At 43.3% G+C, this 22697-nt stretch overlaps 1 protein-coding gene, 1 long non-coding RNA gene and 2 pseudogenes across 5 annotated transcripts in view; 1 reads left to right on the forward strand and 3 right to left on the reverse strand.

Annotated features, from left to right (window-relative positions):
* LOC144612921 (uncharacterized) overlaps nt 1-22697 on the forward strand; it is an 89480-nt gene that overhangs the window by 1995 nt on the left and 64788 nt on the right. The window lies entirely within an intron of this gene.
* On the reverse strand, nt 4271-5270 carry LOC144613010 (protein FAM91A1 pseudogene; annotated as a pseudogene).
* On the reverse strand, nt 6135-7312 carry LOC132660589 (protein FAM91A1 pseudogene; annotated as a pseudogene).
* UCP3 (uncoupling protein 3) lies at nt 15753-21493 on the reverse strand. Its single transcript, XM_060605659.3, has 6 exons — nt 21368-21493; nt 20414-20624; nt 19929-20129; nt 18628-18729; nt 17894-18074; nt 15753-15905 (listed from the first exon to the last, which is right to left on the reverse strand). Exons 1-6 carry the CDS (start codon nt 21491-21493, stop codon nt 15791-15793), a joined length of 936 nt encoding a protein of 311 aa, XP_060461642.1. The 3' UTR covers nt 15753-15790.

The following is a 22697-nucleotide window of genomic DNA, read 5'->3' on the forward strand; positions in this document are numbered from 1 at the left end:
ATCATACCAGAAAACAATCCATTGTATTTACAGTTTTGAAACTTTAACATTTTAAATACAAACTGTTTGAAACAGTGAAAATGGAAAAGACACAAGAATGCCAAAGAGAATTGAAAACATCAAATAATTAAGCCAACATGAGAAAATATTAAACATTTCAAATGTCTCTGGTAATTTTAAAATATTGGGTAGGTTGGCTATGTTAACTCCCCCACCCCCAAAATAAACACAAAATTATCTGGTTGCATTTTTTTAAAGCTTAGTTATTTTATTTATTAATTTATTTTTAAATTTACATCCAAGTTAGCATATAGTGCAACAATGATTTCAGTAGATTCCTTAATGCCCCTTACTCATTTAGCTTACCCCCCTCCCACAACCCCTCCAGGAACCCTTTGTTCTCTATATTTAAGAGTCTCTTATGTTTTGTCCCCCTCCCTGTTTTTATATTCTTTTTGCTTCTCTTCCCTTATGTTCATCTGTTTTGTCTCTTAAAGTCCTCATACGAGTGAAGTCATATATTTGTCTTCTCTGATTAATTTCACTTAGCATAGTACCCTCTAGTTCCATCCACATAGTTGCAAATGGCAAGATTTCATTCTTTTTGATTGCCGAGTAATACTCCATTGTATCTATATACCACATCTTCTTTAGCCATTCATCCATTGATGGACATTTGGGCTCTTTCCATACTTTGGCTGTTGTTGATAGTGCTGCTATAAACATTGGGGTGCATGTGCCCCTTCAAAATGGCATACCTGTATCCCTTAGATAGATAACTAGTAGTGCAATTGCTGGGTTGTAGGGTAGTTCTATTTTTAATTTTTTGAAGAACCTCCATACTGTTTTCCAGAGTGGCTGCACCAGTTTGCATTCCCACCAGCAATGCAAAAGAGATCCTCTTTTTCCACATCCTCACCAACATCTGTTGTTGCCTGAGTTGTTAATGTTATTCATTCTGACAGGTGTGAGGTGGTATCTTATTGTGGTTTTGATTTGTATTTCCCTGATGAGTGATGTTGAGCCTTTTTCATGTGTTGGTTGGCCATCTGGATGTCTTCTTTGGAGAAGTGTCTATTCATGTTTTTTGCCCATTTTTTCACTGGATTATTTGGTTTTTGGGTGTTGAGTTTGATAAGTTCTCTATAGATTTTGGATACTAACCCTTTATCTGGTATGTCATTTGCAAATATCTTCTCGCATTCTGTTGGTTGCCTTTTAGTTTTGCTGATTGTTTCCTTTGCCGTGCAGAAGCTTTTTATTTTGATGAGGTCCCAATAGTTCATTTTTGCTTTTGTTTCTCTTGCCTTCAGAGACGTGTTGAATAAAAAGTTGCTGCGGCCGAAGTCAAAGAGGTTTTTTTGCCTGCTTTCTTCTCTAGGATTTTGATGGCTTCCTGTCTTACATTTAGGTCTTTCATCCATTTTGAGTTTATTTTTGTGTATGGTGTGAGAAAATGATCCAGATTCATTTTTTCTGCATGTCGCTGTCCAGTTTTCCTAGCACCACTTGCTGAAGAGACTGTTTTTATTCTATTGAGTATTCTTTCCTGCTTTGTCAAAGATTAGTTGGCCATACGTTTGTGGGTTCATTTCTGGGTTCTCTATTCTGTTCCATTGATCTGAGTGTCTGTTTTTGTGCCAGTACCATACTGTCTTGATGATTACAGCTTTGTAATACAGCTTGAAGTCTGGGATTGTGATGCCTCCTGCTTTGGTTTTCTTTGTCGAGATTGCTTTGGCTATTTGGGGTCTTTTGTGGTTCCATACAAATTTTAGGATTGCTTGTTCTAGCTCTGTGAAGAATGCTGGTGTTATTTTGACAGGTATGGCATTGAATATGTAGATTGCTTTGGGTAGTATTGACATTTTTTTTTTTTTTTTAAATTTTTTTTTTTTTCAACTTTTTTCATTTATTTTTGGGACAGAGAGAGACAGAGCATGAACGGGGGAGGGGCAGAGAGAGAGAGGGAGACACAGAATCGGAAACAGGCTCCAGGCTCCGAGCCATCAGCCCAGAGCCTGACGCGGGGCTCGAACTCACGGACCGCGAGATCGTGACCTGGCTGAAGTCGGACGCTTAACCGACTGCGCCACCCAGGCGCCCCAGTATTGACATTTTAATAATACTTGTTCTTCCTCTCCAGGAGCATGGAATATTTTTCCATTGTTTTGTGTCTTTTTCAATTTCGTTCATAAGCTTTCTATAGTTTTCAGTGTATAGATTTTTCACCCCTTTGGTTAGATTTATTCCTAGGTATTTTATTGATTGCATTTTTAAAAATTTTTATTTTTAATTTTTTTAAGTTTATTTATTTTTGAGAGAGAGAGGCAACGCAAGTGGGGGAGGGGCAGAGAGAGAGAGGGAGACAGAAAATCTCAAGCAGACTCTGCCCTGTCAGGATGGAGCCTGATGTGGGGATTGAACTCACGAAACCATAAGATCATGACCTGAGCCAAAACCAAGAGCTAGATGCTTAACTGACTGAGCCACCTAGGCTCCCCTGATTGCATTTTTTTAAACATTTTTTTAAATGTTTTATTCATTTTTGAGACAGAGAGAGACAGAGCATGAGCAGGGAGGGGAGGGGCAGAGAGAGAGGGAGACACAGAATTCAAAGCAGGCTCCAGGCTCTGAGCTGTCAGCACAGCTGACGCGGGGCTCGAATTCACGAACCTCGAGATCATGACCTGAGCTGAAGTCAGACACTTAACCAACTGAGCCACCCAGGCGCCCCTCCCCTGATTGCATTTTTAAAAAGATTTTATTTTTATGTAATTTCTACACCCAACTTGGTGCTTGAACTCAGAACCCCAAGATCAAGGGTCAAATGTTCCACCAACTGAGCTAGCCAGGTGCCCCTGATTGCATATTTTAGAAAAATCAAGGGGTACCTGGATGGCTCAGTCGGTTAAGTGTCAGACTTCAGCTCAGGTCATGCTCCTGCCTGCCTCAGTACCTGTGCTGAGCATGGAGCCTGCTAGGGATTCTCTCTCTCCCTTTCTCTCTCTGCCCCTCCCCTGCTTGTGTGTGTGCACATGCACGTGTGTGTGCACTGTCTCTGCTCCTCCCCAACACACTCTCTCAAAATAAATAAACTTAAAAAAATATATAGGGTTTGTTACTTGCCAGTGAAGATTCATTAAAGATTTTTTGTTGTTGTCTTTTTTAAGTTTATTTATTTATTTTGAGAGAGAGTGTTGGGGAGGGACAGAGACAGTGGGAGAGAAAGAATCCCAAGCAGGGTCCATGCTGTCAGCGTGGAGTCCAACTCAGAGCTCAGTTCCGCAAACTGTGAGATCATGACCTGAGCAGAAACCAAGAGCTGGTTGCTTAACCAACTGAGCCACTCAGGTCCCCCAGCAAACCCTGTATTTTAAATGTTGAATTAGAAAAACACTGTTAAGAGTTAAAAGATGCATGTTTAGTCAGCAATAAAAAGGAATGAAGTACTGATACATGCTACAACAAGGATGAACCTTGAAAACATTTTGCTAAGTCAAGCCTGTCACAAAAGACCACATATTGTATGCTTCCACTTGTATGAAATGTCAGAATAGACGACTCTATAGAGGCAGAAAGTAGAGCTAGGAGGGATAGAGGGCATTGGGGCATGACAGGTAAAGGGTAAGGAGAGGGTGGTTGTTTTGGGATGATGAAAATGTTCTAAAATTGGTTGTGGTGATGGTTGCACAACTCTGAATATACCAAAAAACTGTTGGCTTTCCCTTTAAATGAGTGAATTGTATGGTATGTTAATTATATTTCAATAATGCTGATACAAAAAAAAAGAAAAAAGGAAAAAACCAAAACAAATAAAATGCAAATTGGACCAAGTTAACACCCTTTAAAGCGCTGCTTGATGCACTTTGAATGAATTCTAAATGGGTTAAAAAAAATGTTTTCCAAAACTTCTCATGAGATGTCAGTGAATCTTTATAGTCTGAGTTAAGACCTTATGAAACGGCTAAATTATACATAACTTGCTGATTTGTATACCTTCCACAAGGTTCAATTGATACACATAATTTATAGATATCCACAGGAATTCTTAATGCCTCATCAAATTTCTCAGTACTGGATATTTATTGTTTTATACTCTTTCTACTCTAAATACCAAGAAGTCTTTTCATAGGAAGAGATAAATCTCTTCCCATTATCCCCCAAAGCATAGGTTTTGTTATGTATTTTGTTACATATAAAATTAAACCAGATTTATGTTTGATAAACTGACACATAAAATCACCATTACAGTATTCATAGTGACTGCTTATAAATGTCGACAGTCATCATAAAGCCTATAAAGTTTATCGTTAGATTTATAAAATGAAATGCAGATTGATTCAAGATGAAAAAATACAGTGCTGATTGCTAAAAAGCTCTTTGTTAAAAAAAAAAGAACTTAGGGGTCAAAAAAATTTTTTTCGAAGTAGCTCTTTGTTGCATTAGGATGTGCTATAATGAACAGGATTCCAAACACTATTAAATGTTTCCCAAACTACAGCACAAAGCACTTTGAACATCATTTAAGTATAAGTTATACCTCACCAGCAGGATGCTTTTTAGTGACTGGCACTATAAAGCACACCTTAAGAAAGATAGAAGACACCAAGTGTGAATAACAAATGTTGTTGTTATAAAATTATTGCAGATGAATTGAGGAAGGTGACTGTCTATTCCATTCTGATAAGATGCTGTCTCTAAATATTGCATTATTTGCAAGAAATGAGACTTCCATACCAACCTAAGACGGTAAAGCAAACTTGAAAAAGTGGCTTCAGTGTGAATATCCAGTGTTAAAACTCCTTCCTAGAATGAATGAAAAGTTAAGGACATGTAGACATAGTTTTGTACCAGAATGAAGGGGTTTTTTTTGTTTGTTTTTTTTGACAGCTTTCTTTTCTGCAAAGTTTGTGTGTAGCAGTTTTCCTATAAACTTTCTCATTAATTCAGAGCTAAACAGGAATTTCAAAGCACAGATCAAGAAGAAACCAGTGGGCTTCTGTTGTGGCAACATCAGAGTTCTGTTTTGTTGTTCAATCTGTAGTTGCTTCCTCAGTGACCATTTCAAATCATTCTCTACTTTCATTTGCTCTGAGCCGGAAGTGAAATCAGGTTCTCCTTTCTTCTCAGAAACATCACCAAGTCTTCCGTTTGTAAATTGTTTAGAAGCATACAACATGGTAACATAACCACAAAAATCCCTGCAAACCCATTTTGTCCCTTAGCATTTGCAGTGCTTTATGGACAATCATATTAACATGACTCATGACTCTCCTTGTAGTTGTTTCATCAAGTGGGAAAGATTTCTTCCATCCCATTGTTCAATATTATGAGCATATCTAAAGTAGGAATTATTTCAGGATTAGGACCCCAAGGCATTATTAATGTTTAATAATAACCATGAAATATGGGGTGTCTGGGTGGCTCAGTCAGTTAAGTGTCTGACTCTTGGTTTTGGCTCGAGTTATGACCTCACGGTTTTGTGAGTTAGAGTTCCACGTCGGACCCCACACTGACAGTGTGGATCCTGCTTGAGATTCTCTGTCTCTCCCTTCTCTCTGCCCCTCCCCAACTTGCTCGCGCATGCTCCCTCTCTCTCCTTCTCTCAAAATAAACAAATAAACTTAAAAAAATAATAACCATGAAATCTCTATGATAGTTTTTGAAGTCTTATGCTTTTGGACAGTAAAAGAAAATGGGTATCTGACTTCTGGGTGGTGACTTCTAGATAATGGATCTAAATAATGCTGAGCAGGGGGCACCTGGATGGCGCAAGTCAGTTAAGCGTCTGACTTTGGGTCAGGTCATGATCTCACGGTTCATGGATTTGTGAGTTCCAAGTCCTGCATGGGGCTCTCTGTTGTCAGCATGGAGCCTGCTTCAGATCTTTTGTCTCCCTCTCTCTCTGCCCCTCCCCTGCTCACTCTCTCTCTCTCAAAAATAAATAAACATTAAAAAACAGCAACAATAAAATGCCAAGCAATACTATTGCCAATGGGTTGATCTATTAGAGAAGCTGTGGAAACAAGCAATTTATAATTTTTGTGTAGAACTCTGCTTCAAGTTGTAGAATTCAAGTCAGGAAGGCTTTTACAATGTAAGAGATTCAGAAGAAAACCATAATTGGGTTGTTACTGTGATGCAGAGACAGTATTTTGTTTCTTTAAGTGCCTGATCAAAATATTTCTGCAGTCTGCACTTCTCCTTCCTAAGTGTTTTGAATCTTTTCTAATTCTGTTAAGGAAGCTGTCCAGAGACTCATGTGAGAGTTTGCCAACTTTAGGTGAAAGATTTCTCATCGTTAAAAAGGCAAGAGTTGAGTCAGATAGGAAAACAATATCTTTGTGTATCCTGTAGACAGACCCAAACTGCTTATCCTGGCAGTGTCAGCTGGATGTAGTATGGATATCAGAGCTGACACAGCTTCTTGTTCAGGACTCCTGCCTTCTTCACCATGCCATGGTAGGAGTATCTTTTGTAGATATAAACTACTTTTAAATTTGTTTACACAGGGTACATTCCACCATGATGAATGAAGTTGATCCAGATTTATTGCTTGTCTCTTATGTGCAAAGCCCAATCAGCAATACATGGAAACATCATTCTTAACCAATGATAAGTCTCCCTCAAGGACATTTGCAAGCTCAGCAACATTAGTATGCTTATCTATTGAAAGATAATGCATAGTTTCAAAGTAATCACCTAGTCATCTGGCATTCAGTTCATTATAAAACCTTCAAGAGAATGAAATTGTCATCAGAGATTGATTTATTTATTCAAAGAAATAAATCCTTTGTTATATAAACTATGTACCACATTATAATCTACTGATCCAGAGAGTTGGGGACCTGAATCAGCGATCTTCACGGTAGTATATTCCTCAGGCAAAATTCATATCTTTATGTCATTTTTGTGACCTGACCAGTTTATATTACCTACCATATCTCTATGGGATTTTCTACTGGCTTTATTGGTAGAGGATGTGACCTTTCCCCCAAATTTCAAAAAGAAAAAATGTAGTGATCCATATTGATTCATAATATCAATGTACTACTGTCTTTTAACGCCATGAAATTGTAGACAGTCCCGGACAACTGGACAATGAAGCATAACTCTTCTCAGTTTTCAAAATGTCATTGATCATCTCAGCATAATGCAAAAATGGTATTATCTCAGTCCCACAATATCCAATAAATGGTAAAGGTACAGCATGAAACCGTCTAGAGTATAATAGCTCCTCAAAGTATTTGTACTCATCTTCCTTGACATGTTTATGTTCTATTTCTGTATCATAACTGATGGTGGACATGTAGAGGACAACCTACTTTGCACATTTTCTCTGTGAATTTTAAAGACCCTGTCACCTACTGGCTAGCAGCTTGCTCTGTGGGCAGTATGCCTTATGTGGAGCTCTCTGTCTATGGTGTGAGGGCCCTGGGACAGCTGGGGGGGAGCATACTAGAGGCCTGGTACCTTACACTTTGGAATTTCCCAGGCTGCCCCATGGTGAAGGCTCCAGACAGCTCAGCTTGGCAGAGAACAGAGAACAGTGTTAGGAGCGCATCAGAGGACTCAGTCTCTTTATTAAATTATATTTTGAGGGAAAAAAATAACTTTTAAAATCTCTTTTTTATAAATAACTCTCTAAGCCCTAATGTATTCCCATATGTGGCCATTCCTCAAATTTCAATGGAGAGATGGGAGAATGTGTTAATTTTGCTTCTCTCTATTTCAAAATGTTTGTCTTTATGACTGTTTTACTTTTAGCTTTCCTATATCCTTCCCAGAGTGAGCCCTCTCACCTATTCCCATTATTCTGTCCTCTACTGTTTTCTCCAGGACCTTGTTTCTGTAATCTGTTTCCCTTGTCTTCAGTTTTTCCTTTCTTCTACTTTGTGTGTGTGTGTGTGTATGTGTCTGCATGTGTAATTTGAAAGGAACCCTCAGGACTTTCTTCTACCTTGGCTTTTCCCCTCTTCTTCCTTTCTCTGCCACACTTTGCAAACAATTGGCTCTCCTCAGACTTTTCAGCCTCTGGCACAACTCTTACGTATTTGATGAATGAATAAAGGAATGATCTCACATTCATCTCATTCACTTTATGCCAGCCACACACACAGCCTTCTTTCCATTCTCTGAACACGCCAGGCTTATCCCCGTAGGGCCTGTGGACTGCTTGTTTCCTTATCCTGGAACACTTCCTCGGATCTTTGCCTGGCCAGCTCGTCTCATCATCCACACACACACACACACACACACACACACACACACACACAGATATACAGACACACAGAGGTGTACCCGCACACACGCTTCTCAGAGATCACCAGTGGACTGTTTTTAAAAATTAGTGCACTTTTAAAGTAAACTTTTTATTGAAGCATAACATATAAAACAGTGCACAAACCATAAGTGTATAGCATGATAAACTTTCAAAAAGTGAATACCCCTGTATAATGAGCACACATCTCAAGAAACAATATTATTTGTCAATGATACCTTAGTAAAACTGAAAATAATAAAATTAAAATTAAAAAAAGAAACATTATTAACACCTCACTACCTCTGTTCACTCAAAGAATAACCACTATCTTGATTTGTTTGTCTTTTTATTTACTTATTTATTTATTTATTTATTTATTTATTTATTTAAGTAGGCTTCACACCCAGCTTTGAGCTCAACATGGGGCTTGAACCCATGACCCTGAGATCAAGACCAAGATCAGGAGTCAGATGCTTAACTGACTGAGCCACCCAGGCACCCCACTACTATCTTGATTTCTACATATTTCAAATATTTTTTTGTCTGTTTTTAAACATCACGTAAATGGAATTATACATTATGTACTATTATGTGTCTTTTACTCAACATTGTGTTTGTGAGATTTATCCAAGGTACATGAAGCTGTAGTTAATTCTCATTGCTTTATAGTATTCCATCATATGAATATATCCAACTTATCCATTCTATTGTTGACGGGCATTTATGTTGTTTCTGGTTTTTGTCTATTACAGTAGTACTGCTGTGAACTAAGGCATAACCTTTTCCACTACAGCCTTATTGAGTGCAACTTAAATACCATATAATTCACCTATTGCTAAATGTACAGTTTTATTGATTCTTAGTAAATTTATATAGCTGTACAACAATTACTACAATTCATCATCCTAAAAAGTTCTGTTGTGTCTGTTTGTAGTCATTTCCTTCTCTCACCTTCAGCCCTACATAACCGTTAATCTTTCTGTCTCTACAGTTTTGCATTTTGTAAATTTGTTTTAAAGGTTTTATTTTTAAATAATCTCTACACCCAATGTGGGGCTTGAATTTACAACCCTGAGATTAAGCGTCGCATGCTCTACTGACTGAGCCAGTCAGGTGCCCCAATTTTCTAAAATTTTCATATAAATGGGGCACCTGGGTGGCTCAGTCAGTTACGTGTCTGACTCTTGGTTTTGGCTCAGGTCATGATCACATGGTTTGTGAGATCGAGCCCCACATGGGGCTCTGGGCTGACAGCACAAACCCTGCTTGGGATTCTCTTTCTCCCTCTCTCTGCCCCTCCCCCACTCATGCTCGCTCCGTCTCTCTCTCTCCCTCCCTCCCTCCCTCTCCCTCTCTCCCTCCCTCTCCCTCTCTCCCTCAAAATAAATAAATAAGCTTTAAAGTTTTCATATAAATGAGATGTAATCTTTGGTGTCTAGTTTCTTTACTTAACATAATGTTTTTTGAGTCTCATCATGTTGATATGTGTATCAGTAGTTTGTTCCCCTTTTACTGCTGAGTATTATTCTATTATAGTGATAATGAATGTTGTGTCTGTCCTCTCTATTATTGTTAGGGATTTGGGATATTTACGGTTTTTGGCTATTATGAATAATATGTTACAGACATTCATGTAGAAGTCTTTTTGTGGACATATGCTTTCATTTCTCTTAGATAAATACCTAAGAGTAGGATGACAGCTAGATCTTATGGTAGGTTTATATTTAACATTTTAAGAAACTCAAAAATTTCTAAAATGGCTGTATCATAGTACAGTGTCACCAACAACACGTGGGGAATCCAGTTTGTTTTCTACAAAGTTCACCACTTTTAGCTGACAAAGCTATAGATTTTTGCTCTCTGCCAAATCATTTCTCATATTTCATAGATAAAGAATCTGAGGCTCAGAAAGACTATGAATTTGACCTATGTCTCATAGCTACAAAGTATCACAGCTGGGATTCTAGATTTGGTTTTTGTTATAAGGTCAATAGTCATTCCATTTACATGACTTCACATGTATACTCATATACTCAAGAGATTTCCACCCCTGTAAAAATAGATTATTCAGTGTTTTGGATTGCCAACAGCAAAGCTATATTTCAGGAAGGAGTTTTCTTGACCTTTTAAAAAATTATTCATTTTAGAATGAGCTTGGACACTTACCTAATACCATATGTAAAAATTAACTCAAAATGAATCAAAGACATAAATGTAAGGGCTAGTACTATACAACTATTAGAAAAAAAAACACAAGGAAAAAGCTTCACAACATTAGATTTTTCAATGATTTCTTGGATAAGGCACCAAAGGCACAGGTGATAAAAGAGAACATAGACAAATTGAAGCTCATGAAAATTAAAAACTTTTGTGCGTTGAAGGACACAATCAACAGAGTAAAGGGCAACCTACACAATAGGAGAAAATATTTGCAAATCACATTATCTGGTAAGGGATTGATATCCAGAATAGATAGAGAACTCCTAAAACTCCATAACAAAAATAAGAGCCCAGTTAGAATTGGGCAAAGGGCTTGGACAGACATTTCTCCAAACAAGATACACAGATGACCGATAAGCACATGAAAAAATGTTCAACATCACTAATCATTAAGGAAATGCAAATCAAAACCGCAGTGTGATACTACCTCCCATCTGTTAGGATGGTTATGATTAAAAAAAAAAAAGGAAAATAAATGTTAGTAAGAATGTGGGAAAAATTGGAACTCTTGTACACCGTTGGTGGGAATGTAGAATACAGCTACTTTGGAAGACAGTATGATGGTTCCTCAAATCTTAAAAATAGAATGGCCATATGATCCAGCCGTTCTACTTCTGGGGATATACACAAAACAATGGAAATCAGGGTCTTGAAAAGATATTATACATGCATGTTGCATTATTCACAGTAGCCAAAAGGTAGAAGCGACCTGAGTGTCCATGAACAGGTGAATGGATAAACAAAACATGGTATATACATATAATGGAATATTATTCAGTGTTGAAAAGGAAGGAAATTCTGACACATGTTACAACAAGGATGAACCTTGAGGACATTATGCTGAATGAAATAAGTCAGTCACAAAAATATAAATACTATACGATTGTGTGGAGTACCTGGAGTAGTCAGATTCATAGAAATAGAAAGTAGGATGACGGGGGTGCCTGGGTGGCTCAGTCAGTTGAGCATCTGACTCTTGATTTTGGCTTGGTCATGATCTTGCACACATGTCGGGCTCTTTGCTGAGCGTGGAGCCTGCTTGGAATTCTTTCTCTCTATCTCTCTCTGCCCCTCCCCCCTCAAAACAAATAAATAAACATTAAAAAAAAAAAAGAGTAGGATGATGGTTACAGGGAGCTGGGGGGAGAGGGAAATGGAGAGTTACTATTTCGTAGGAAGACAGTTTCAGTTTTGCAAGATGAAAAATGAGTTTTGTGGGTGGATGGTTGCACAGCAGTATGAATATGCTTAATACCACTGAGCTGTATATTTAAAAATGCTTAAGATGGTAAACTTTATATTATGTGTATTTTTAAAAATTAACGAAAAATTCATTTATAAACCCATTTTGCAATGTCTTAGGCACTCTGCAAAGGATGAGAGATGCAATTGTAAACATGACCCCATGCATGCCTGCAAAGAATTTACAGGCTCATGGGACTCCCAGGCAGGTAAACAGTGTAACCAGGGCTGTGGGCCTCTATCAGAGGGGCACCTAAGTTTGCCATGTATGTCAGATCCAGCGTATGTCTAAGAGATAACAGAAGTGGGCAAAGCAATAAATGGTACAAGATCTGTACCTTTGGGTCATTATCAGAAAGCTCTCTCCTAGGCAGAGCTGGAAATGGTGAGGCTGCCAATACCCAAGCGATTTGGTTCAGGGGCCAGGAAATAATTTGCTAGGAATATTATTGAGGATATTTCTATGTTGTTTAAAACATGTATCATTCTTCTCTTTTCTTACTACTGTGTCCAGGTTGAATCTTTCCAAGGAATATTGACTTTATTACCATTCTGTTCATTGAACTCTCACTGTTAGTACCCTTGCCTGGGTTTCGACAATAGCCTCATCTTACCAGAGGCCACTCCATTAATTTATTCTCTACAGTGCAGCTACTCATTCCCTCCTTAAAACACTTGAGTGGCTCCACATTACCCGGTTACTCCAGACTCCTTAATGTGGCGTCTTGGTCAGCTCGGGCTGCCATAACAAAGTACCATAGATTGGTGGCTTAAATAACGGATTTATTTCTCATTGTTCTGGAGGCTGGCAAGTCCGAGATCAGGGTGCTAGCCAATCTGGTTCCCTAGCGAGGGTCCTCTTCCTGACTTGCAGACAGCCTTCTCACCGGTGTCTGCACGTGGTGGAGAGATAGAGAGCTCTGGTCTCTCTTCCTCTTCTTATAAGTACACGAATCCCATCATGGGGTTCCCACCCTCATGACCTCATCTAATACCTGTGAATTCTGGGGAGGACACAAACATTCAGTCCATAATATGTAGCTTCTACAACATTTCAAGGTCCCTGTTTTCTTTTTCATCCCCATCTCTCTCATTGCTTCCGTTTAGGTCTGCAACTCGGTCATACTGATAACCGGCAAAACTTGGATGCCCCTTGTTCTTGCTTTGTTTCTGGGCTTTAGCAGAAGCACCCTCTTTTGTTTAGATAACTCCTATTTGTCCTGTAGGTGTCTTCCTTCAAGAAGCCTCCTGGACCCCAAACCAGGTCAGGTGTCCCTAATCTGTGTCCCTGCTCTTCGGTGCCTTATGTATATCTCTAGTGTGGCTTTTATCACTCCATATGGCTTATTTATCTTCCTTGCCCCACCATCTTCCACCTCAGTGAGCTCCTTGGAGGCTGGATTGGCCTTGTTTATCTCAGCACTTAGTACAATATGTGGCTTATACTGTATGTACACGGAAGGTTGTCCTTTATATTAGCATTCAGCAGTTTTGAAAGTGTCCTGACACAAATGAACTCATCCATAGAGATATGATTGTATTTCCTTACTTAACATTCGTTCCTTCTGAATAAAATGTTCCTTTAAAAAATATTACCTTTACTTACAAGACTTCTATGAAGTCAGTTATCCGTTATGTCACAAATGTGACTGTGTTGGGGCCCATACTATCTCATTTTTGCCTGAAGAGTTTGAGAAAAAGCAGTTTTCCTTTTACTGACTTGATGGAGTAGGTGTCTGTGGGTGTGCAGTGGGGAATGACTGCACAGAGCTAAGGAGCTGGCTTCCCTGTGTGGGTCTCAGATTGTGATCTGACCTTCTTATGAGATCTCATTCATGACTTCCTGGTGGCAGAGACTGGGGTCAGGACTAGGAAGGGCATGCATAGTGTGGTTTAGAGGAAGCTGTCTCACTCAGTCCTTACGACCACCAAATTTTAGAGCTTTAGGTCATTTGTTTCAACCTCTGCTTTTAAGAAGTGGGGAAAGAGATCTAATATTTTACCTGGGAAACTGTAGAAGATCTCCCACTAATCTTGTGTTCCTTTCTCCAAGAGTCTGGACTCAGAGGTCACTAAGGTGCTGATCCCAATCAAAATATCTTAGTAGAATTGATCCCCTCTCTCTTTTGGCAGCATCATCTGAATATCTGAATAGTTTGCTCTGGGTAGAGGATGTGTTAATGTTGCTATATAGAAATTCATGGAAGACATAGTTCCTGGCCTCTAGGAACTTACAAACTGAGACCTGGGATTTAAGAATGATTTGCACATGCCAGTCAAGTCAAAAGAAAGAGAAAAATTTAAATATAGGTTTTATTTGAAAGTCAAACCAGACATTAAATAAAAATCATTTTTATTTTTTTGCTTTTGTTTGGACTTTCCAGTTCGTATATGTTGATAATCTCAAATTATAATTTAAATTTAGGGAAGTGCTGAGGGCGAGTGGACATTTGCTTTTTCCCAGGATGCAGGGGGGTCAGAGTGGAGAGGGAGGGATGATGTTGCTGAGCACTTCTGCAAGGTGGGGGCTTGTTATTTCCACTTCTCTGCTAGGACACTGGGGTACAAGGATTTCCGGTGGTTAGGTTGCTTGTGAGGTGGGGGAGGGGACAGAACCCAGTTCTGTCATCAGACCCACATAGGCTGCTAAGAAGCAGAAAAAGACCAACATTCTGGGTCTGCATTATCAACCTGAAAGAGGTCCAGTGAAGTTCAGAAGGAGGTCATCTGGTTCAAGCCCACATTTTACATACAGATGGAGAAGCCAAAGCCCTAAAAAGCCTAGCAACCAGCCTGGGGAAGGCAGAAGGCAGTTGGGGCATGTGGGGCCAAAGGCCCAGCCCTGACAAACAGGGAACCTGGTGAGAAAGAGGCATTCTGTCCAAGAAAGAGGAGGCAAAAAGAAATAGCTGTTCTCATTCCCACACCCTTTATTGAATTATAATAATTTTCCAAAGAACTCTTGAGTCCTGCTACTTCAGGCTGTCAAGCCTGACATCTACCTCTTTCCCCCCAAGCCTGGCACCCTTTGAGGTGCCTCACAGTCCAGCTGGGAAGCGAGGGCTGCATGGGAGTGGGGCTTCGGTGCCTGCGTGTCATCCTCTGTCACCCCTGGGCCCCCAGCCCCTCGTTCCTTTGGTCTAGCCTCTAGACAACCTTTCAACCTTTCAACAACTTCCCTGGAAGTTCCTTACTGTCCTGAGAAAATAGCTCCCAAGGCCTCATCCTTATATTTACACTTGTAAATATAAGAGCTCTTGCTTTTATAAAGTGCTTTTATGTCCACCTTGTCACTTGATCCTCATAACATCCCTGGTGAGATAGGAAGGAAGGGTTTATGACTGCCATTTTACAGGAAAGAAGATGGAGTCTGCCCTTTTCATTTTCCAGTGTCCTCAGGGAACAGTTACAAACCTCAGCCTCCTGCTGGCCCAGCAGTGCTCCTTTGGCACAGGTTCCGGGTTTTCTCTCTCTCTCTCTCTCTCTGTCTCTCTGTCTCTCTCTCTCTCTCTCTCTCTCTCTCTCGTCTCATATTTTCTAGAATCTCAATGGCTTCTGAAGGGCAGACACATTACACATGTGGCTGATGATCCATGGTTAACCAAAGGCTGCAGTCACAGCTACGTTGCTTTGGCAGTGTCCCTCCAAATTCCTTAGCTGATTTCCAAGTACCATGTGTCACTCCCGTCCCATGCTTGCAGTCCTTCTTGTCTACCGTTCATCATCTAATCAGATTTATTTTTTAAAGGACATAGTTTGCAAACTTGTGTTTTATCCACATGGATGTTTTGGCTTATTTTTTCTTGCCTAAATATTAGGCATCCAACTTAATGGGTCCCCCAAATTAATATAATTTATTTGCCATCTTGTCAGTGCAAAACAACTGTGTTCTTAAGACAAAGCACCGAAGACCAGAATCCTTCCTCCGCTTCTATTTCTTGACTTAGCAGCAAGTAAACAGTTCTGTAAACATGTGTGGGTTTGTGTGTGTATGGACCCACTGCTCTAGTAAAGTCTTAACTGGTTTTGTTCCAGTTTAAGTACCAAGCGGCCCTGCCTTATTCAGAATGGAGATTCCCGTAGCATCTGGACGTTCATCAAGGCCCGTTTCAGCTGCTCGTAGGTCACGAACATCGCCACATTCCAGGCTCCCAAACGCAAAAAAGATGGTGTAAACCTGATGAGAGAAACAACCAAAACGTCAGGTGGAGTGGACTAAGAGTCCCAAAGAGATCTCCAGTGCTCCCCCCATTCACAGTGTTAGTGCCAAAGGACCTAGGCTTCTGTTGTGAGCATTTTCTGAGATCTGTTTAGGCTTTTTCTTCTCTGCTGAAGGAATTTAGGCAGAAGCTGCAGTCAGGAAAGGAAAGGAAAGAAAACACATTTTGAGCCAGGTGCTGCGTTAGGCAGTTAATTCCTATAATTCTATAAGGTAGCTGTGATGGTTGCCAGGTTTCTTTTTCAAAAGAAACTGAGGCCCAGGGCAGTTAAGGAGCTCAACTAAAATCACCTGACTCCACCCTGCTGCTGGGTGTTTCTGGGATCATTTACAGACTGAGGGGCCATCCCTGAGGGGGTCCCGCCAGGGCACCTAGAAGCTGGCTCACCACAGGGCGAAGACTGGGTGACACCAAATTTAGCCAATCTCCAGAGAGCCTGCCTGTCCTGTGTTAGTGCAGCTGGGAGACAGTCCCCACCTTAGCTGCGCAGACTCAGGGAAGAGCCTGTGACCTGGCCCTGCTCCCTCTTCAGCCTCTCTCTCTGCAGATCCTCTCCAGGTCTTCTCTCTCCTGCCAGCCTTGCTTCCGTGCCTTTGCTCGTGATGCTCCCTCTGTCTGGGAATGTCCCCTACTCTCTTCCTTGCCTGGCTGGTTGCTCTAGGCTCTGGAGGGGTTAGCTTGGGCACCACAACCTCATCCCAAGGCCTCTCCAGAACCCTCAGCCTAGGCTCCACAGGGAGTATAGCACCGAGACAATGAATATGAACTCCAGAATCAGACCTGGGTTCAAATCCTAGCTCTTTCAGGTTCTAGCTTCATGACCTAGGACAAGTTACTGAATCTTCCTAAGCCTCAGTGTCCTCATCTGTAAAATAAGCAAAATAACAATATTGACCTCATAGGGTTGTTGTGAAGGATTCAGTGAGTTACTATACAGCACACGGTGCAGGGCCCAGTATCAGTAAATGCTCAATAAATGTCACCCGTGTGTCTGCTGCTCTCTGAGGGAAGCACAGGGCCCAGCACATAGGAGATGCTCAGTAAATGTTTTCCAAGTGAAAGAATGAACTGAGACAGGTGGCTACCACTGATCGATTGTAATGATAGAAGCACTTACAGGGAAAGAACAATCTGCCAACTGAAATAGTTTTATTATGTCACTCCCAGGGTTGAGAACCTGATTGCATGTTTGGTCCAATCTATGGTTGGGCACCAGAAAACTGGCTGCTGAAGGCATCAGTGGTAGGAGGTGGAAGGGGGGAGGTAGCATCTGATGATTTGGGTTAGAGCCACGGCTCTGACATTTTAAGTTTGTGATCATTACGATCTAGCATGGGGGATAATTGAAACTTACAAATCCTATAACACAAAGTAGGAGGTGGTAAATACCATAAAAAATGATATCAAGGAAGCATTGCTGAAGCTCACAGGGAGGAGGAAAAATTTGACCTGAGAGCACTGGGGAGAAGGTGGCATTTGAACTAGTTCTGAAGCATGGCTAAGATTTAAGGCATTCCATTAAGAGGGAATGGTAAAAGCAAAGACACAGAAGCAAGACAATGTGAAGTGTGTTGGGCATTTTGGCCGCCATCAGTGGTGCTCCACAGTCATGACTGTGGGTTGGAGAAAAGTCAAGATTGCCAACCACCTCTCCCTCCTTCTCTCCTGCCCAATAAGCACTCTGACCTATGCCTAGACTTCTTTTTCTCAGGCAGCCTTCCCTGACTCTCCAAATCAGATTTGGTCCTTTTTTTTTTTTTAAACTCCCATAGTTCTTTATATTTTTCCTTTGAGGCATTTACATCTGTGCTGTTCACCACCATGTCCCCAGGTGGACCCATGGCAGGCATATTATACATGGAAGGAGGGAAAGAAGGAAGGAGGGAAGGAAACAAGCTCGGGTTCTCTGGGAGGGGGTGCTGGAAGCAGGATGGGGGAGGCTCACCCCTTATAGAAAGCTGTGGGGCCCTCATGGGCCACCATCTTCAGCATACAGTCCAAGGGGCTGCGGTATTGGCCTGGGGGCGAGTTCATGTACCGGGTCTTCACCACGTCCACTGGGGAGGCCACCACTGTGGCACAGAAGCCGGCTCCAAAGGCAGAGATGAAGTGGCAGGGCAAGTTGTCTGTAGCAGGAGAGGGCAGGGCAAATATCGAGCTGTGAGATGGCAGCACACTTGCTCTCTGTTCCATGTGCATCATCGTTTGTCCTTCACCAAACTGTGAACTCCTCGCGTGTAAGGATAGTGCTGTCTAAACCTCTCACAGTACTCGCAAAATAGAACAGGGCTGTCCCAGAGCTGGAAGGCTATGCAGCCCAATGACCTCATTAGAGGAAAATGAAGTCAGAGAAGGAGACTCTTACTTAAAGAGGCATGGTGGGAAGTGCTGGCTGGAAGCCAGGTCTTCGGCCTCCCCGCTCAGGGCTCTTTCCCACTTGTCACAATGATGGACTGGGCATTTTTTAAAAGATCTAATTGGCTCTATTAAACGATTCATGAATCGGGCAGCACCCCATCTAGCGAGTAGAGAGGCGCTCCTACACTGGGCATTTTTATCGGGCGCTGCTCCTCTCTCTTTTCCTTCTAACACCCAGGTGCCTCTGAGTAGTGCCCGCTCTGTAATTCTAGGTTCCCTCCCTGCTGTGGGAGGGCAGCTGCCTGGAGCCCAAGGCCTCACCAGTGAGCAGGTGATAGTCTAGCAGCTTCTCCTTGATGATGTCATAGGTCACCATCTCAGCACAGTTGACGATGGCGTTCCTTGTGATGTTGGGCAAAGTTCCTGTTAAGGAGGAGGTGAGGGCCGATGAGTGGAAAATAGGAGATGTGGGCTCCCGGGTTGCAAGGTCACAGGCCTCAGTTTGGGGAACAGAATGTTCCATTCCAGGGAGGAATGGAATGTTCCATTCCAGGGAGGCTCCACGGAGGAGCCTGCCTCAGTTGAGCAGATTCTACACATTCCTCTCTGGAGTTAACAACTCTTAGATTATCTATATCCACCTCAGAGACAGAAAACAGAGAGGCCCTCTTATATTTGCTTGAGCCATATTTTGGAGAATAATCTGTAATACCTATCAAAATTAAAATGGGCTTCCCTGAGACCTGGCTAAAGCCAGACAAGGAAGTCTTTCTTTGGAAGAGAGAGGCAAGGCTCTTGGAGCAGTGATGGAAGGTGGCCCTGGGGGGCCCCAGGAGAGCATCAAGGCCAAGCCACTGATATCATAGACGAGGGCTGGGTTCTGGGAAAGCACATAGCAAATAAGGCTGTGACCAGGTGTCCTGTCCTTAACCTTCACTGGGTCACTGTTCCTTCTGCAAAGATTAGTATGACCCCCAATCCACATGTGAGAGAGACTCCAGCATTTGTCAAAGTCACCACCACGTGGACACACGGGGAATCCTGAAGTCTTGTTCCTGAAGAAGCCCCCTCCACACTGCACCTCCCCGTGCCTGACAACTCATAGCTGCCTCCTCCAGCAGCCTCTATTTCTTCTCCATGTCCTGTGGTCACCCCTGATAGGGCTTTGCTGGGGAAGTCCTTCCCTTCCATCTCTACACATCTAGAGCCCACTGAGCCTTGAGGCCCAGTGTAAGCATCACCTTCTGTCACCACCCCTGGAGACTACGTGGCCTCTCCTGCCTCTGGCCCCACACCTCTGTATGAACCTAGCACATCCTCCCCTGTGGAATGCTGTTCCTCGACATGGCTTATCTCTGTCTGTGAGAGCCACGAGGCTGTGGAAAGTGTCTTCTATTAATTTCTGTCTCCCTCACAGCAGCCTGTGCACGCTGAAAGGTTGACAAGTTGAACTGAATTTGGGGTACTGTGGCAGGGCAGTGTGACAGTTTTGGTTGGGTTGTTCTTTCAGAATCACTGGAATACACCATGCTTGGAGATCTCTCCTTGCCTAGTACTCTGCCCTAGCCCTAGGGTAGGGAATGCTCTGCCCAAGGCCCTCTGAGCCTGGAGTCCAGACCTACCTTTCCATAGGCCCCTGACCCCTTCCTCCCTGGCGATGGTCCTGTAGGCATCCATTGTCCCGCTGTACTTCCTGCTGCTCCCAGCCCCAAGGTGTATGCTGGCCTGAAATCGGACCTTCACCACGTCCGTGGGCTGGGCACATGATACCGCCATGGCTCCTGTGGTGCAGCCTGCCAAAATCCGGGTAGTGATGCTGGAGTCTGGAGAGAAGGAGAGAGAGTGGGCCAGTGTTCTGCCACCCAGCCCTTCTCTGGACTTGATGCTGTTCTCTGGAGAGCTGCCCCTGCCTGATGCCTGCCTCTTCTTCTAGGCCAGGCTTCTAGAGCTTTTCCTGACAGTGGCTCAGCCTCCTCATGAGTGTCTGTTACCAGCCTCCCACGCCCCAGCTCTGCCTCTGAGTCTGCACTGCCCTCATCTCTGACCCACTAGCCTTGAGTATGCTTCTGCCCACCGCTTTGGTGTCTACAAGATACCAGACACTCACGGTCCGATCCTTTGGGGGTGTAGAACTGCTTGACAGAGTCGTAGAGGCCTATGCGGATGGAGGCAAAGCTCATCTGGCGCTGCAGGCCAGCGACCAGCCCGTTGTAGGGGCTGCGGGGGCCCTCGGTGCGCACCATGGTCAGGATGGTGCCCAGCACGCCACGGTACTGGGTTCTCCGGGCTGCCTGCATCGCCTGGTTCTCCCCTTGGATCTGAGGAACATCCCGGCAGAGACATGAGCGGAGAAGGGACAGATGGGGCTGGTTTTCTTTTTTTCTTTTTCTTTTTTCTTTTTTTTTTTTTTAAATGTTTTTATTTATTTTTGAGACAGAGACAGACAGAGCATGAGCAGGGAAGGGGCAGAGAGAGAGGGAGACACAGAATCTGAAGCAGGGTCCAGGCTCTGAGCTGTCAGCACAGAGCCCGACGCGGGGCTCGAACTCACAGACCGTGAGATCATGACCTGAGCTGAAGTCGGATGCTCAACCGACTGAGCCACCCAGGCACCCTGATGGGGCTGGTTTTCAAGAACAAGCATGATTATACAGCCATCACATCCCCAGTAAAAATAACTGAGGCTCGTGTGGCAGTTTATAGCTCATAAGCTGTTATACACGGTGTGGTGCTCAACCCTCAGAGCACATGGAGGGCAGATTGTTTTTCCCACAAGTGGTTGACGGTTTGTCCAAGGTCACATGGTTACTTTTACTTCACACTTTATGGTTTACAGACTACTGTGAGGCCATGAAGGGTCCAAGGGATTAATTAAGATTTTTTTTGTCTTGGATGATGGTGATGGGGAAATGGTGAGGCAGGGTTGAAACAGTGGAGTAGTGAGTGGCCTGCTCAGGGTTCTGCGTAAGGAAGAGCATGCTGGCAGACATGAGGGGAGCTGGGGTGGAGAACTCAGCCCCTCCTTTGATCTGAACAATGACCCTTGCCAAAAAGCACCTACCTGCAGACGAACCTTGGCTGTGTCCAGTGGAAAGGTGAGGAGATCAGCAAAACAGGCCGCTGTGCCTGCCCCCAGGAACTTCACAGCTGTTGTGGGAGGTACGTCTGAAGGCTTTAGTCCAACCATGGTCCCAGAAGGTTCTGTCTGGTCCCTCCAGGGCCCAGTAGAGGTCCAAGGAGACAGGCCCCTTTGTAGCCCCGAGCTTTAGTGCAGGGAGGAGGCTGCAGGAGACAGGCCAGAGGAGGCAGATGGAACTTGGGCCATCTGCACCTGTCCCCAGGCTCCTTTCAGCACTGGCAGAGGTTTTAGCGAGAGAAACACCTGGGCATTGCTATGCTTAGCTGTGTGGATTTGGCTTTTAAGAATCCGTTCACTCTTGCAATCCTCGCCTTCCTCCTCCTCCCTCCACTGACTGGGTGGATCTTCATCCTTTAGAGGAGGAAACTGAGGCTCGGGCAGGGACCAGACCTCATTCTGACTGCACACCACACCCTGTTCTCCTTCCCTCACATCAGGCTGCCCCCTGGGAAGGACCTGCCCCCTGAAGTGTATAGAGAACCTGCCAAGTCTCCCCACTTCAGGTCTTTCTATCCCAAATCAACAAAATAAATGTGCCTCCTGCCTCACCTAAACTGCTAGTTATCTTGGATGAAGGCTTTTTATGCAAGGCTGCCTGAATATACTTTTATTATACTTAAACAAAATCCTTCCCAGCCTTCGATTCCTTCTCTGTCACTGCAGATGGTTAATCTATGACTAGAGGCGTTTCCTCCCAACACTGTGGGATTCCCAGGCTGATGTTCTCCGTGGAGGAGGGAGGGAAACGGGTCCTGGGCTCCTCTGCTGCTCTGCCTCTCCAGGGCTCCTAGGGAGATGGGGCTACATCCTGCTGCTAATGTTGGGGGGCAGTGGCCGCTGATCTGCCTGGCTCAGCACGTGCCCTTCCCCCCACCCCTGCCCCACACCCCCGAGGCCTTCCCTTCTCAGCTGAAGCAGACGAGCGCCTCAGACAGAGGAGGATCAGTCTTGGGCCAAGGGAACGTGCTCATCTCCTGGTGTGTACTTGTCCTGGGCTGCCCATACTGCTGCTGGCTGACCAGGGGCACATTTATATCTGAAGGTCCTGGTTTAGCTGTGGTTACCTTGGGAGGCTGTCATGGGCAGCCCTGCATTCTTACAACCTGGGCTTCTGTGCATCAAGCTTTTGGTGCTGATGACATTTCTTAGCAGGTCACCCCACTGGCGCCCAACTCGCACATACACCTGGTGTGCTGGGATCCTGAACCCTTCTGCGTCCTCATCTCTGGAGCCAGGGCCAGTCCCATAGAGT

Source organism: Panthera onca, chromosome D1, assembly GCF_046562875.1.
Source record: "Panthera onca isolate mPanOnc1 chromosome D1, mPanOnc1 haplotype 2, whole genome shotgun sequence".
In the NCBI taxonomy this organism is placed as follows: domain Eukaryota; kingdom Metazoa; phylum Chordata; class Mammalia; order Carnivora; family Felidae; genus Panthera; species Panthera onca.

Bases quoted from the DNA above. Each gene is read 5' to 3' on its own strand.
- UCP3 (XM_060605659.3), bottom strand. From the start codon at position 21,493: ATGGTTGGACTAAAGCCTTCAGACGTACCTCCCACAACAGCTGTGAAG. The intron at 20,130-20,413 runs GTGAGTGTCTGG...CCTTCTCTCCAG, and splicing joins CACCCCCAAAGGATCGGACC to ACTCCAGCATCACTACCCGG. The intron at 18,730-19,928 runs GTAGGTCTGGAC...CCTCCTTAACAG, and splicing joins GGTCAGGGGCCTATGGAAAG to GAACTTTGCCCAACATCACA.